The sequence below is a fragment of the Micropterus dolomieu genome, linkage group LG18, assembly GCF_021292245.1.
Source record: "Micropterus dolomieu isolate WLL.071019.BEF.003 ecotype Adirondacks linkage group LG18, ASM2129224v1, whole genome shotgun sequence".
NCBI lineage: Eukaryota > Metazoa > Chordata > Actinopteri > Centrarchiformes > Centrarchidae > Micropterus > Micropterus dolomieu.
Window position 1 is genome coordinate 22610171 of NC_060167.1, and position 12357 is coordinate 22622527.

The following is a 12357-nucleotide window of genomic DNA, read 5'->3' on the forward strand; positions in this document are numbered from 1 at the left end:
TCTGTTTTCAACAGCTCCCTATCTACTGGTTGTGTCCCTGATTATTTTAAAACGGCTTGCGTGAACCCACTTTTAAAGAAACCTGGTTTAGATCCCTAACTCCCACATAATTTTAGACCAATTTCAAAACTGCCTTTTATTGCAAAGATTCTAGAAAGAATTGTGTCCAAACAATTACTCACTGTACTGGAAAATAACAATTTATTTGAAAAGGTTCGATCTGGTTTCAGGAAGTACCACAGCACCGAGACTGCCCTGCTTAAAGTCACCAATGACGTTTTAATGTCTGCTGATGAAGGCATGTGCTCAGTCCTGGAACTCCTGGTACTGCCCTAGAATGGTTTTCATCCTACCTGTCAAATAGGAAGTTTTGCGTGTCTGTAAACAACTATGTCTCTTCGTTCTATCCAGTTAAATATGGTGTGCCTCAGGGGTCGGTCTTAGGACCCATTTTGTTTTCCTTGTATCTGCTTCCACTTGGACATATTATCCATAAACATGGCATTTCTTTTCATATTTATGCTGATGACACACAAATATACTTCCCCTTCAGATCCACAGACCCTGGAATGCTGAGTTCACTTAACAACTGCCTTTGTGAAGTTAAAAAATGGATGTCAAATAATTTCCTCCAACTGAACTCAGACAAAACAGAAATCCTGGTCATTGGGTCCCAGCAGATGGCAAAACAACAAGGCCTCTCGCCTTGTTATATTTCTGAACTTTTAGTCCCATACACACCAGCACGTACCTTGAGATCCTCGGGCAGAGGTCTGCTGTTCCAGAGTCTCGACTGAAAACTAAAGGGGACAGCGTGTTCGCTGTCAGGGCCCCGAGGCTCTGGAACAGCTTGCCCGAGGAAATCAGGTCAGCTGAGTCAGTGAACTCTTTTAAGTCCCTTCTTAAAACATACTTTTATAGGAGAGCCTTTCCGGATCTTATTTGACTTTATTTTATCCCTTTTATTTTATTGTATTTTACTAATTTTATATTTATCTTAAATGTGTATTTTAGTCTTTTCAATGTTTTCATGCTTTTATCTTGTATTGTTTTTGTATTATTGTCTCTTGGGTATTATTGTCTTTACACTTGTTAAAGCACTTTGTAACTTGTTTTTGAAAAATGCTCTACAAATAAAGATTATTATTATTATTATTATTATTATTACAACTATTTTCTCAAAAAAACTCCGGAAATATGGTGTTTAAACACATCTCATCTTTTCTACAACAAACTGGACTGAACACGAGGATTTAAGCATATGTAATTAGGGTACAGTAGGTGGCGATAATGCTCCATCTGGTTGCAAGTCGCCAGTAAAAAGAAAAAGAAGAAGAAGAAGAACTGCTGGGAGGCTGACGAAATTTACCCAGCATTAATGCTTAGTGGTCAACTCACTGGAGCAAAGTATGGATGTAGGCTGTTGCTGCTGAGCCATTCATACCCGCAAATGTTCGGTGCGCAGAACAATGGACTTAAAACCCAGCAGTACAAGACAAATTTATTTATATGCCATGCATTCATTGAATACATATACACTTTAAAATAAATCTGATAATTTTTATTATTTATTTATGGTTAATTTTGGTAGGGACAAAAACAACAACAAAATCACGTGTAATAGGAACTACAGAACACTAGATGTGAGAGTAGCCTTCAAGTTTGTGGCTGAATCAACCAGGACTTGACATCTCTCTTAAAGGTGGTGAAGTCTGCAGCAATTTTCAAGTGTTTAGGTAGCAAGTTCCAAGACTTTGCTCCTTTTACAGAAAAGGCAAACAAGACAAACATTTAGAAGGCAGCAGAGAATAAATGATTTAAATCCTGTTTTTAAAGGGGGTCAGAGGTGGTACAAGCATAGTAGCCTATTGGTATTTAATGCTGAACAGTGATATTCAGATTTTAATTTCCTTACTAGCTATGTACACACTAACAACATATAATACAAAGTGGTTGTAGTACCATATGACAAAATATTTTTTCCCCCTTCTTGCTCAGAGTGGAGCGTCAGATAACAGCTTCCCTTGAAATGTTCATAGTTTCTTTTTTTAGTGAGCATACCATAGTTAGGTAATGTATTTTACACATTATACTAACCACATTATTGCAGTCACTACTTATTTTTAAATTCCCAAGTTTAATACTTCACATTAACAGTATTTCCACTGAAAGGAAAGTCAGTGTGTGGACACACTCTAAGGTGATATAAGATTAATTATACTTAATACCATATCAGTGAAATCGTGTCGTTTTGGCTTAAATTTGGAAACAGGGTTAAAACAAATCTTAGTGACCGTTTTTGTTAGATTTTTGGTAATCCCAGGGAGGTCTTGTAGGCACCAAAGCTGTATCCTTTACCTGTGAGGAAGGAATGACGATGCATCAGTCTTCTGACCATTGTGTAAACCAATCATAATGTAAAGTAACTAAAATACAAGACACAACATTGTCCCTCTTACAAACGCTGCTTGTGATAGACATTGAGAAGTGTTTATATTCCTTTTATGAAATGATGCTGAATGATAATTCATAATATACCAACACAAAATGATATGTGCAGACTAGAAGGTCTGTGAAGGACAAATGAGGATTAGGATATGACCTGCTGTCCACAACAATGCACCAAAATCAGTCAGTAGGAAAGGGCAGAGGGATTTCTGTGATCTGTAACCTTCAAAATAGTGTACAGTGGCTGGGCAGCGGCATCAGCAATAAGGAAGATTAAGAGTATGGATCTCACTCCTCCCAGCCACATGTGCATGTTAATGTCACACCAAGCTGATATTTCTACTGTATAGGTGACACTTCGCTGCTGTCAGGGCTCAGATCAGTACTTACATGTTGAGGCCTGCTTTTCAATGAGCCAGTAGCAGAAGCCCCTCCTGGCACGGTCATGGAACACGTTGCTGTACTGGGGCATGTTTTGAGGTGAGGTTTTTGGTGTGTTTGGATGCCTGCCTAAAGAAAAACATATACATATACGTCAGGGAAACAAATAATAAAAAACGTTTAAAAAACTCCTGTTAATGTGGGACCTACTGTATCCTTGCACCATGGAGGGAACAGGATCATTAACTGCAGTTTCATCCCGAGTCAGAGGAGGTAACGGGCTGCTGCTGCTGGTACAGCGGCTTAGAGCACCTTCATGGGATTCATCCACTAGGACGTGTAATAAAGCCAAATTAGAGACACATTTTTCTTTGTAATGTGTAGAGAACATTACCCTCTCTCGACTGTACAAAGTGTTCTCCTTGTTGCCTCCCAACTTGATATTATATGTGAAGTAGGGTAATTTTCACAAACCTCTGTCTTTCAACAAGGCAGCTGGAACTGATGCAAAATAAACTGGAACCTAGGTGGGAATAACTGTGCATAGGATCACAAGAATACAAAGTAATTTATTTTTGTTATTGATCAGTGTTAGAGTGTCATAAGTTTATATATCAGTGTCTTAGCGGAAGAGGGGTTAGTTTCATTTCATCTTACCGTTGTTTTCATTTTGCTCCAGTGGTCTGTCCGGAGATGTGGAAACATGACTGGGTGACTCCTTGGCCAAAATGTCATGCTGGTGAAGAAAATCGAAGGATCATGAATATTAGTTACTGTCTATTCCTTCAGTTCTACAAAGCCACAGCACTGGATCCCAGCCTCAGAACAAATACTGTACGTGTGTGAGACACAGAAAGCTGCCGACAGCGGCCGAGTACTTACCTCTCTTGCTTGAAGCGACTCGAGTCCCATGTTTTTTTCTTTCCCCCTGCCTGCATGTTCCCGATATTACTGCACCCGGCTCACACACACACAAAGATGGGTTGTGTTACTTTGTCGCATAGCAACTCCTTTGGCAACAGCACCCATGCTGTGCTAAAATGGTGCTGGTTATAATTTCAGCACTTGACAGATCGGATTGAACGTCCTTGTGTCTGTCTGGGAGTTTATCCAGTCAGGCTTGTACAAGTGTTAAATATGTGAAGTTACTGAGCGTGTGTCAAGCTTGATCTATAACAGATGAAACTTTTCACCACACTTGCACAATTACAAATAATGACATTGCTTTAAAAAAATTTAAAAGCTGCTCAATTATATGTTATTAATAATTTTACTTTGTTTCAGACATTTTAAGTACATATGATAGATAAATCACCAAAAAGGAGAAAAAACTCTGAAAAATAAGAAGATACTATTATTCTTTATTATTCAGATGATCCGAGTGAAATGCCACTTCTTTTACTTAGACAGCCTTGAGTATTAATTCCTAAATCATAATGCGTCAGTCACATTCATTAAATACACCCATAAACACAAACAACTGTACAGTTGTAATTAATAGTATATTGTGTGTGGTCGCAACAGATACTGTTGGGTGTGTACTTTCTTTGTACTCAAAATGTTTTGTAATTGGAATATAACTTATATTTTCCTTACAAAATAAACAGAATATAATACTTTCTCAATGTGAAACTGTCGCTGTATTTTGGGACCTCATGTTTTAGAGGCTGAGCAAATCATTAAAATAACAATACTCTTCATAGTAACGTTCAACCAGTAGAAATATATCTTTTTTTATTATTTACTACACAAATAAAAAATGGAAATATTTGTGACACAGTAGCAATATATGAATTTCCAACAGGGTTACGTGAGACAAAATAGGCAAAGAACTACAAAGTAGGCAAAAACAAAAGCATACGCTCCTCAGTCAGTGTTTCACAGCCTGATCTTTCCCTACAGGAAATCACATGCAAGTCAAACTTTTAGAAGAGACTTTGCCCATTTATGGTGGTCGGTATATTTGGAAGTCCACATTTACCAGAATAGGCCAACTTGGAAAATGTACCCATAACCACTCCGTCTTTCTCCAGACTGAAAGTGCCAAAGTAAACGCTTGCTGATGATTGTTGAATAATTCAGCCTTAAACTGCTGAGCTGAACAGCAGGAATAACAATGACGGATGTTTTCTGACGGGAGATGTGCAGTAAACTGGATTAGTTAATATAACCTTATCTCAGGCACTCCCATTAAGAAAATTTAACATATATCTCTCAGAAATTTAAAGTGATCATTGGTATATACTTTTTATTTAGTGACCTTTATAAATTGTGATACTTAGGACACTGTATCCATGACAACAACATACTTGTACGTTCAGTCTTAAGCTGATGATACACGGGGCAACTTTTTGAGCAATGTTGCTGGTCAATCTTGCTAGTGGCAAGTCCAACTATGTTTTGGGTGGCGGAGTGGTGGGGGAAGGGGATTACGGCAGTAATCTTTACTCATTACCATTGACGACAACGTTGCCTTGCACGATTGCTCTAAAAGTTGCTCTGTGTATCATCAGCTTTAATGATCGACTTGGATTTTTTTGAGGAAGTTTATCTTTGGCAGAACCTGGCTATATGGCAAAATAAAGTAAAGAAAAACAGAATCAGATAAGCATCAAAGTTACCTAATTTCTCTAGATGAAATCCTCAAATAACATTTTAGAGAAAAAAAACCCTATTTTTATTGAAGTTCACATAATATAAAATCTCCTCTTACTAAAAGGCAAAAGCAACATACAGTTTTTTTCTGCTGAGGGAGACATTTGCTAAAGCCATTGAGTGAATATAACTGAGGAAATGTGAGATATCTGGCATAGTCTGCTGCTCATTCACCCAAGAAAAAACTCACAACATTTTATCTAATATATATATATATATATATATATATATATATCTCCCCCCCCCCCCAAGTTCTGGTTTCTTTGCTTTCTAGTAGTGCAGAATACAAAACTGCAGTCCTTAAGTCAGCGTTAACCATCCAGGTTCATGCCTCATTCCTCCTGGCCTTGAATCCTCTGCAGGAGATGTTGTTCTACTCGCTGATTCATGCGGTGCAGATCTTTCAACACACTGGGCTGATCTTCCAGCTCCTCATGGAGACACCGTGCTATTTCCAACCTCCTGTAGTCTTCTGGCCGTACCAGACACCTAATAACCTGAAGAGCGCGATCCTTGAGGCTGTACACTGTATAAACCAAACGAGCGTTTGTCAACTGTTGAGAAAATATTAAGCAGAGACCACTTTCCCAATAGTTTTGTAACACGCATTTCACGTGTTTTCATACGAATGGCAGGCTTGCAACCAAAATGAACAGCTGTGTTTGGTTTCAATCACACACAATGCACATAGACTGAACAACACAAGTTACAGGCACCATCAACACTGCTACTGGACTTGCTTTATTTTTATGTGTACTTAAAAAATCCAATCCACACATACACATAGATAATTGAAGAACTGTATTTTATATGAAACATTCTTTTTTTGTGTTTGTCAAAAATAATATTTGATAATTGAAAATGCAGGCCTGTGTTACTGCTGTATTTACAAATATTTCTGATTTAAAAAACTGAATCCAAATGATTAATAATGTAGTCCTCGATTTAAAACATCTGTCACTCAAAACTTTAGAAAATTAGAAAATCGCAGTTTAGTGACTCCCAGTTAAAACCAACCAACCAACCGCAAGATCTGTGGATGATCCTGTGTAACCTGTGTGCTACTGGGAAAGACTTCAGGAGGTTTCTTTATGCAATTGTGTGATGCTTTGAGCACCACAAGCCAAGTGCCATTCGCCTTTGTTGTATCGCAGTGTGGTAGAATCCTTAGGAAAAGAGATCTAGTACTATTTTTTTTTAATTATTTGTCCCTTTAAACCATCAGAATGGAAACTGTTCACAGTGCTGTAATCAATAGTTGATCGACAGCCTTTCAAAACACACAAATATGATTTAAGCTGGAATTTACTCTTGGTTGTATGTCTGTGAGTAGCAATGAATTAAATTTGGTGAAAATGGCTAATATGTTGATCATTTGGCTAATCTTACCTGGTAAAGTGATATTAGCAAATGTAGCATTTCCACCCTCTGCTGGTTTAGGCAGAAACAGTTCTTTGCTGTTCACCCTCAGTGGCTCATCAGTCTCTGCGTCTCTGAACATCCATGGGTGTCCTGGGAAAACCACACACAAACAGAATGTATTACACTGTCCAAAAGTGATACCATTCCCCTTTGAACTAACACATGGTCTGGCTAAATTGCAAATCAGCACATCAAGACTAAATGCCATCAGTCGGTGACGGTGACCAACTTTGTGGTTCATAATGTTCTTGTCCAAGATGCTTCTTGGTGCGGTAAAAATATTATAGAAATAACAAAACGGGCTTCTATTACATTTTGGCTGGGTTTTGTTTTGCCAAATACCAACAGTGTGCTGTCCTGAGATGGCCTCTCTTTATGTGAAACGTAGATCTAACGTGGGACAAAGTTGCAGCACGTGTTGTAAACCTTTTTTGTGCATACGTAAGTTAGCTTATGGTTTTGGAAATGCTACCTTACCGACGAAGGTGTTCATTTTTCGCCCCGTCCCAGGCTGTAAGTCATTGTACGCCTGAGGTTTCCCCTGGTAATCTATCCACAGTGGTCGTACGACACGGGGAGTTAGGTTACAAAACACCGCATTAATGGGTATTAAACTGTTCAGGGAGCGAACCAGGGGAAGAGACTGCTCTCCCTCTTGAGGCATTGGTGCTGGTTGCTAATTAGCACTAAGTTGTTAGCGCAGTTAGATTAGCCGTTTAGCTAGCAGCTAGCAGGCAGGATATCCATGTATGTTGGCTGTTGTCGACACACGGGGATCGTCGTATCAATAAACGCTTAATCACTTAATCGGTCGAAATAGATTACATCGTTTATAAAACGAACTACAAGCAACTGTATCAGTATAGCAGCGGGAGAACGGTCGCTTCGTCTCAAGCTAAACTATTTTGTTTACATTCACTCTTCCGGTTGAAAGTCCCGGGACGTCAACCTCTTCATTGGTCGACAGCCATGATGACGTCTCGGTCGCTGCGTTTCATCCGGGATGGGATGCGTGGCCTGGCCGTGTTCAGTTTTATCATGCATAGACTGTATACAACTAGAAAGTAAATACATCGTTATCTTAAAATAAATGAACACAGGAGCTCTAGTTAAAGTGTGTAGCACTATAAGAGTTGGATGTCAGCAGTAGCATTTACAATATAATGTAATTTGCATACAAAACATATGATTAAACTGCCCAACAGGATAAAAAGTGTTCAAATTTATCTCCACTTCGACCAGCTACGGCTTTTAAATGCCAGTTACACGTTTATGCATCTGTAATACTCATCGAATATGCTACTAAAATGTGTAACAATAAGATACTGACAGTGCTCGTTCACTGCACAATGAAGGCTCATTTTACATGGATGCAGTACTTGTAATTAAGTATTTTACACAGTGGCATGTAGGCCTAGTATTATTTAGGATTTAGGATTTTTTTTTATATATATACACTGTTACTCAGCATATTAAAAGCCATTACACACAATTTTTCTTAGGCTATAATAATTATCTCGTGATCTCGAGAATTCCTATAATAGTCCTATTAGGCTATTGTATCAAGCAACCCTGGTTGTATTTAAGGGTAGAAAGTCTTACTAAACTTGACAAAGCCACTGAAAAACAGTCACCTCAACGTCTTTGTAGGCCGATTATCTATTACAGCTCACACCTGTATAATAATTCCATTATGAGCACATACTTCACAGGCTTTATTTGTCCACCTGTAAAGAATAATAAAACTAATTTGCCAGGAAATCACAGTACTGAATGAATCTAAGCTCCACCCAATTTCATCGTCGCATAAAACACAGGGGCACAGCTGTAGAGACCTTCCCGAGAAAGACCACCCTCATCTCTGGAGATTATTCCCAACCTTAACACGGGCCACAACAGCAGAGCTTCAATTTACCGTCGGCACTATTTTAAATAATATATAAAGGTAGGTAGGAATTGCCTAGGCTATTTGCTATAAAATAGTTTAAACGTGCGGCCTCATTTAATAGAGAGAATGAAAAGTGTAAAGGGCTCAATATGACGGTGTTGGTTCTTGACATAGCTACAGTAGGCCTATGATACAAAAAGTTTTAGGGTATTTTTTAATGACGAGGTTAAATATAGGCTAACTAGTCTACTTGTTCTATTATTCCCCAACAGTCTTTTGTCCGTAAATCTGACCTCTTTCACGACCCAAACGCAATGCGTCCTCTGAATGACAGTGACTTTGTGGATGCGGAGGACTTGGCGAGAGATGAGATTCTGGCCAAGGTAGAGATCGCGCTGCTCAGTGTCATCTTCGTCAGCGCCGCCATCCTCAACACCGCCCTGCTGCTCGTCCTCTGGAGACAACGCAAACAAATGTCCAGGATGCGCGTCTTTGTCTTCCACCTGTGCTTGGCGGATCTGGTGGTCGCTTTCTTCCAGGTGTGCCCGCAACTCATATGGGACATCACAGACCGATTCGTCGGACCAGACCTGGTGTGCCGCCTGGTGAAGTACCTGCAAGTTCTCGGCATGTTTTCATCGACTTACATGATCGTGGTGATGACAGTTGACAGATACCAGGCTGTCTGCAACCCGATGGTGAAGTTCCAGCGGAGACGCACAAGACTGAACGTCCCCGTGTGCGTCGCCTGGGGGATTTCTCTGCTGGGCAGCTTGCCACAGGTTTTTATTTTCTCACAGGTCGAGGTCGCACCCGGTGTTTTTGACTGCTGGGCTATATTTATCCAACCATGGGGGCTGCAGACTTACATAACCTGGACCACGCTGGTCATTTTTGTTTTACCTGTTATTACAGTTGTTGTTTGTCAAGTGCGCATCTGCCGAGCCATCCAGACGAACCTGTACCAAAAGCTTCAACAGCAGGGCAGCGTGGGTCTCCCACTGCCATCCAGAGCCAGCGGTGTGGCCGGCATGTCCAAGGCCAGGGTGAAGACGCTGAAGATGACAGTGGTTATCGTGCTGGGTTATATTGTCTGCTGGGCTCCCTTCTTCACTGTCCAGCTCTGGTCCGCCTGGGACACAAATGCTCCGAAAGAAAGTAAGCCATTAAGTATGTCTAGCTGCTGCTCAGTTTGATTTTTATTATTTTATGGTGTATTTAATTTGTTTTTCTCTCTAAATATACGGAAGCAGTAATTACTTGGGTCTCGATGCGCTATCCGAGATGTGCATATTTACGCACAAAAACCATAAGATATTAAAAGGTGGTAAATGACACTTCTTTGCAAACACATGACGCTTTGTACTTCTCCTGTCATTCCAGCTGCGACTTTCACTATCCTGATGTTGCTGGCCAGTCTGAACAGCTGCGTGAACCCCTGCATTTACCTTCTTTTCAGCAGTCAGTTTCCCAAGAGGCTGGTGACATTCCTGTGCCAGAGGCACAGAAACGGTAAGGATTCAATGCATGACGAGGCGACGCTGGTCAGCACATTGTACATGAGCTTCAAAAATGTTTCAGAGTCCAAATGAGGGCAACGCGCTATAATCTGTAAACAGGGAAAGCCTGCATGGGAAGAAAGCGCGCCAAGCTGGTGCGCCTCGCGAAGCTGCCTCTGAGCTCTATCTCCATTTGAACGATTGTTTCTTCTGAACAGGGATTATGGAGATAAGACATACCTATCTGAGCCTGACGGAAAATATCTCATAGAAGCATTCATCAAAAGCAAACCTGAAATGGGTGGCCAGAAGTGAGAACTGCGCTCCAGATGTTGTTGGATGTTGACGATGGTGTTTTGTTGGGCTGTTGGGATACTAAATAATCTGTATGTGGTGGGGATCATGTTATCACATTGTTATGACAGCTTTGATGTGATAGAAAAACATTCCTTACAGTTAATAGAAGCTGGATTTAAACACTTTTGTCTTTTCAGATAGATTGAATAATTGAAGATACTGCTGTTAAGCATAATAACCTAAGAAATACATTTATGCTGTGGATCGGAAAAATGTTATTTTGTGGAATTTTTACCAAAATACCAGTAATTGTACTACAGCAGCCTATGTGAAATAATACCACAGTCCTTTGATTTGAGCTCAGAGACCTTAAGTGACAAGATATATAGCATATGCTGTAGCTTTATTTTCCAAAGAGACAGCTGTATCACGAGTGAAACCAAGAACAACTGTGTTTTAATGAATATACCAGAGAAGAAATACAGTCACATTGTTAAAATCATGAAATAAAATATGTGCCTGCATCCAAAAAAGCAAGTACTGCATTCAAATATTGTGAAATACATTGTCACTTCTATAAATGTTCTCTGTGGTGAATAACTGTTTTAAAATCACACATTGAGTGACTGTTTTCGTAAAGTGTTGTTCAGGCTTAACGAACTATAGAAAGCAAGTGCAGAATAAAGTCATATTCTCACAACTGCTTTGTTTATTTTATTTGTATATAAATACATATTTGAAAATCCACTAATAACAAAGTTTAATATTCAATGACACCTGAGGTAAATCTTTAGGATGAAATTGTAGACACTGTGAATGCATTTTTCCAGTGACATTACATTTGACAGTAATAAAGACCTGGTGTGTGTCATACATGGCTTGTGCATGATCAGCTGGTCAACACAGCAACTCAGGATGAAGGATTTTCACACTGAAGGAGCAGCATACCAAAGGCAGACACCGCCTGAAAGATATTACACATGCACAGAGTACACATGCTTGTATGTGTGGCTCACACTCATACAAGTCAGGATAAAGATGCTTTCATCAAGGTAAAATGATTCCCGATTAGGACTTTTGGTCGAACCTGAAAATTTGTCACTGTCCAAAATCTTTTTCAGCCCTCATTTTGGACAATTAGGAAACAAATGCTGTATCAACAGACCAGACTGACGACAGGCCATTAGTGTCTGTTGCCTGTGTGATATTGGGAATATGTGGAACAGTGGATCCCAACAGAGCAGTCATTATCTAAACTGTAGAAAGGTTTTTGTCAGCATCACTATGGCAGCTTTAACAGTGTCCATTTTGTCTGAGAATGTTAGTATGGCCAGAGACGTTTTATGGAGCCTATAGGCTATAAGGACTTTGGTATGTCTCAATACTTTGACCTATAATATCTGAAGTTTGTGGACAGCTTTGGCTCCACAGAATCCAGCAATTATCTATTCTCATTGTATTTGGTGTTATTTTGTCATTGTTGTTATGTGTCTCCTTTTCATGCTACTTAGGATTATTATAAACCAAATGAATAAATACATATGTGTACCTTCCTCCTTGTGAGGAATTCGGGGGGTTCTCTCTCCACAGGCAAGTCAGAGCTCCTGGTTGCTTTTAGCCCTGGAGAGGTATAGATGGGTAAACCGGTAAAGAAACTGAGTTGTTCAAGGACACTTCAGCAGGGCAGATATTTTTCAACACACAATATCGTGCTATTGGAGAGCAACACACTAACGGATTCAGAATCTTGCTTAAGCTCCCAAGATG

At 39.7% G+C, this 12357-nt stretch overlaps 2 protein-coding genes across 2 annotated transcripts; one reads left to right on the top strand and one right to left on the bottom strand.

Annotated features, from left to right (window-relative positions):
* Positions 1 to 4170: 4170 nt before the first annotated feature.
* vhl (von Hippel-Lindau tumor suppressor) lies at positions 4171 to 7836 on the bottom strand. The gene is made up of 3 exons (XM_046029380.1): positions 7384 to 7836; positions 6874 to 6996; positions 4171 to 6010 (listed from the first exon to the last, which is right to left on the bottom strand). Exons 1-3 carry the CDS (start codon positions 7568 to 7570, stop codon positions 5817 to 5819), a joined length of 504 nt encoding a protein of 167 aa, XP_045885336.1. The 5' UTR covers positions 7571 to 7836; the 3' UTR covers positions 4171 to 5816.
* Positions 7837 to 9108: 1272 nt separating this feature from the next.
* On the top strand, positions 9109 to 10644 carry LOC123987596 (vasopressin V2 receptor-like). The gene is made up of 3 exons (XM_046076606.1): positions 9109 to 9952; positions 10178 to 10306; positions 10512 to 10644. Exons 1-3 carry the CDS (start codon positions 9109 to 9111, stop codon positions 10562 to 10564), a joined length of 1026 nt encoding a protein of 341 aa, XP_045932562.1. The 3' UTR covers positions 10565 to 10644.
* Positions 10645 to 12357: the final 1713 nt, after the last annotated feature.

Excerpts from the sequence above, each read along its gene's own strand:
- LOC123987596 (XM_046076606.1), top strand. The coding sequence starts at position 9,109 with ATGCGTCCTCTGAATGACAGTGACTTTGTGGATGCGGAGGACTTGGCG. Across the intron at positions 9,953-10,177 it reads CACAAATGCTCCGAAAGAAA|CTGCGACTTTCACTATCCTG; the intron begins GTAAGCCATTAA and ends CTGTCATTCCAG. Across the intron at positions 10,307-10,511 it reads GTGCCAGAGGCACAGAAACG|GGATTATGGAGATAAGACAT; the intron begins GTAAGGATTCAA and ends TCTTCTGAACAG.
- vhl (XM_046029380.1), bottom strand. The coding sequence starts at position 7,570 with ATGCCTCAAGAGGGAGAGCAGTCTCTTCCCCTGGTTCGCTCCCTGAAC. Across the intron at positions 6,997-7,383 it reads AAAAATGAACACCTTCGTCG|GACACCCATGGATGTTCAGA; the intron begins GTAAGGTAGCAT and ends TGGTTTTCCCAG. Across the intron at positions 6,011-6,873 it reads TGCTAATATCACTTTACCAG|TGTACAGCCTCAAGGATCGC; the intron begins GTAAGATTAGCC and ends TGGTTTATACAG.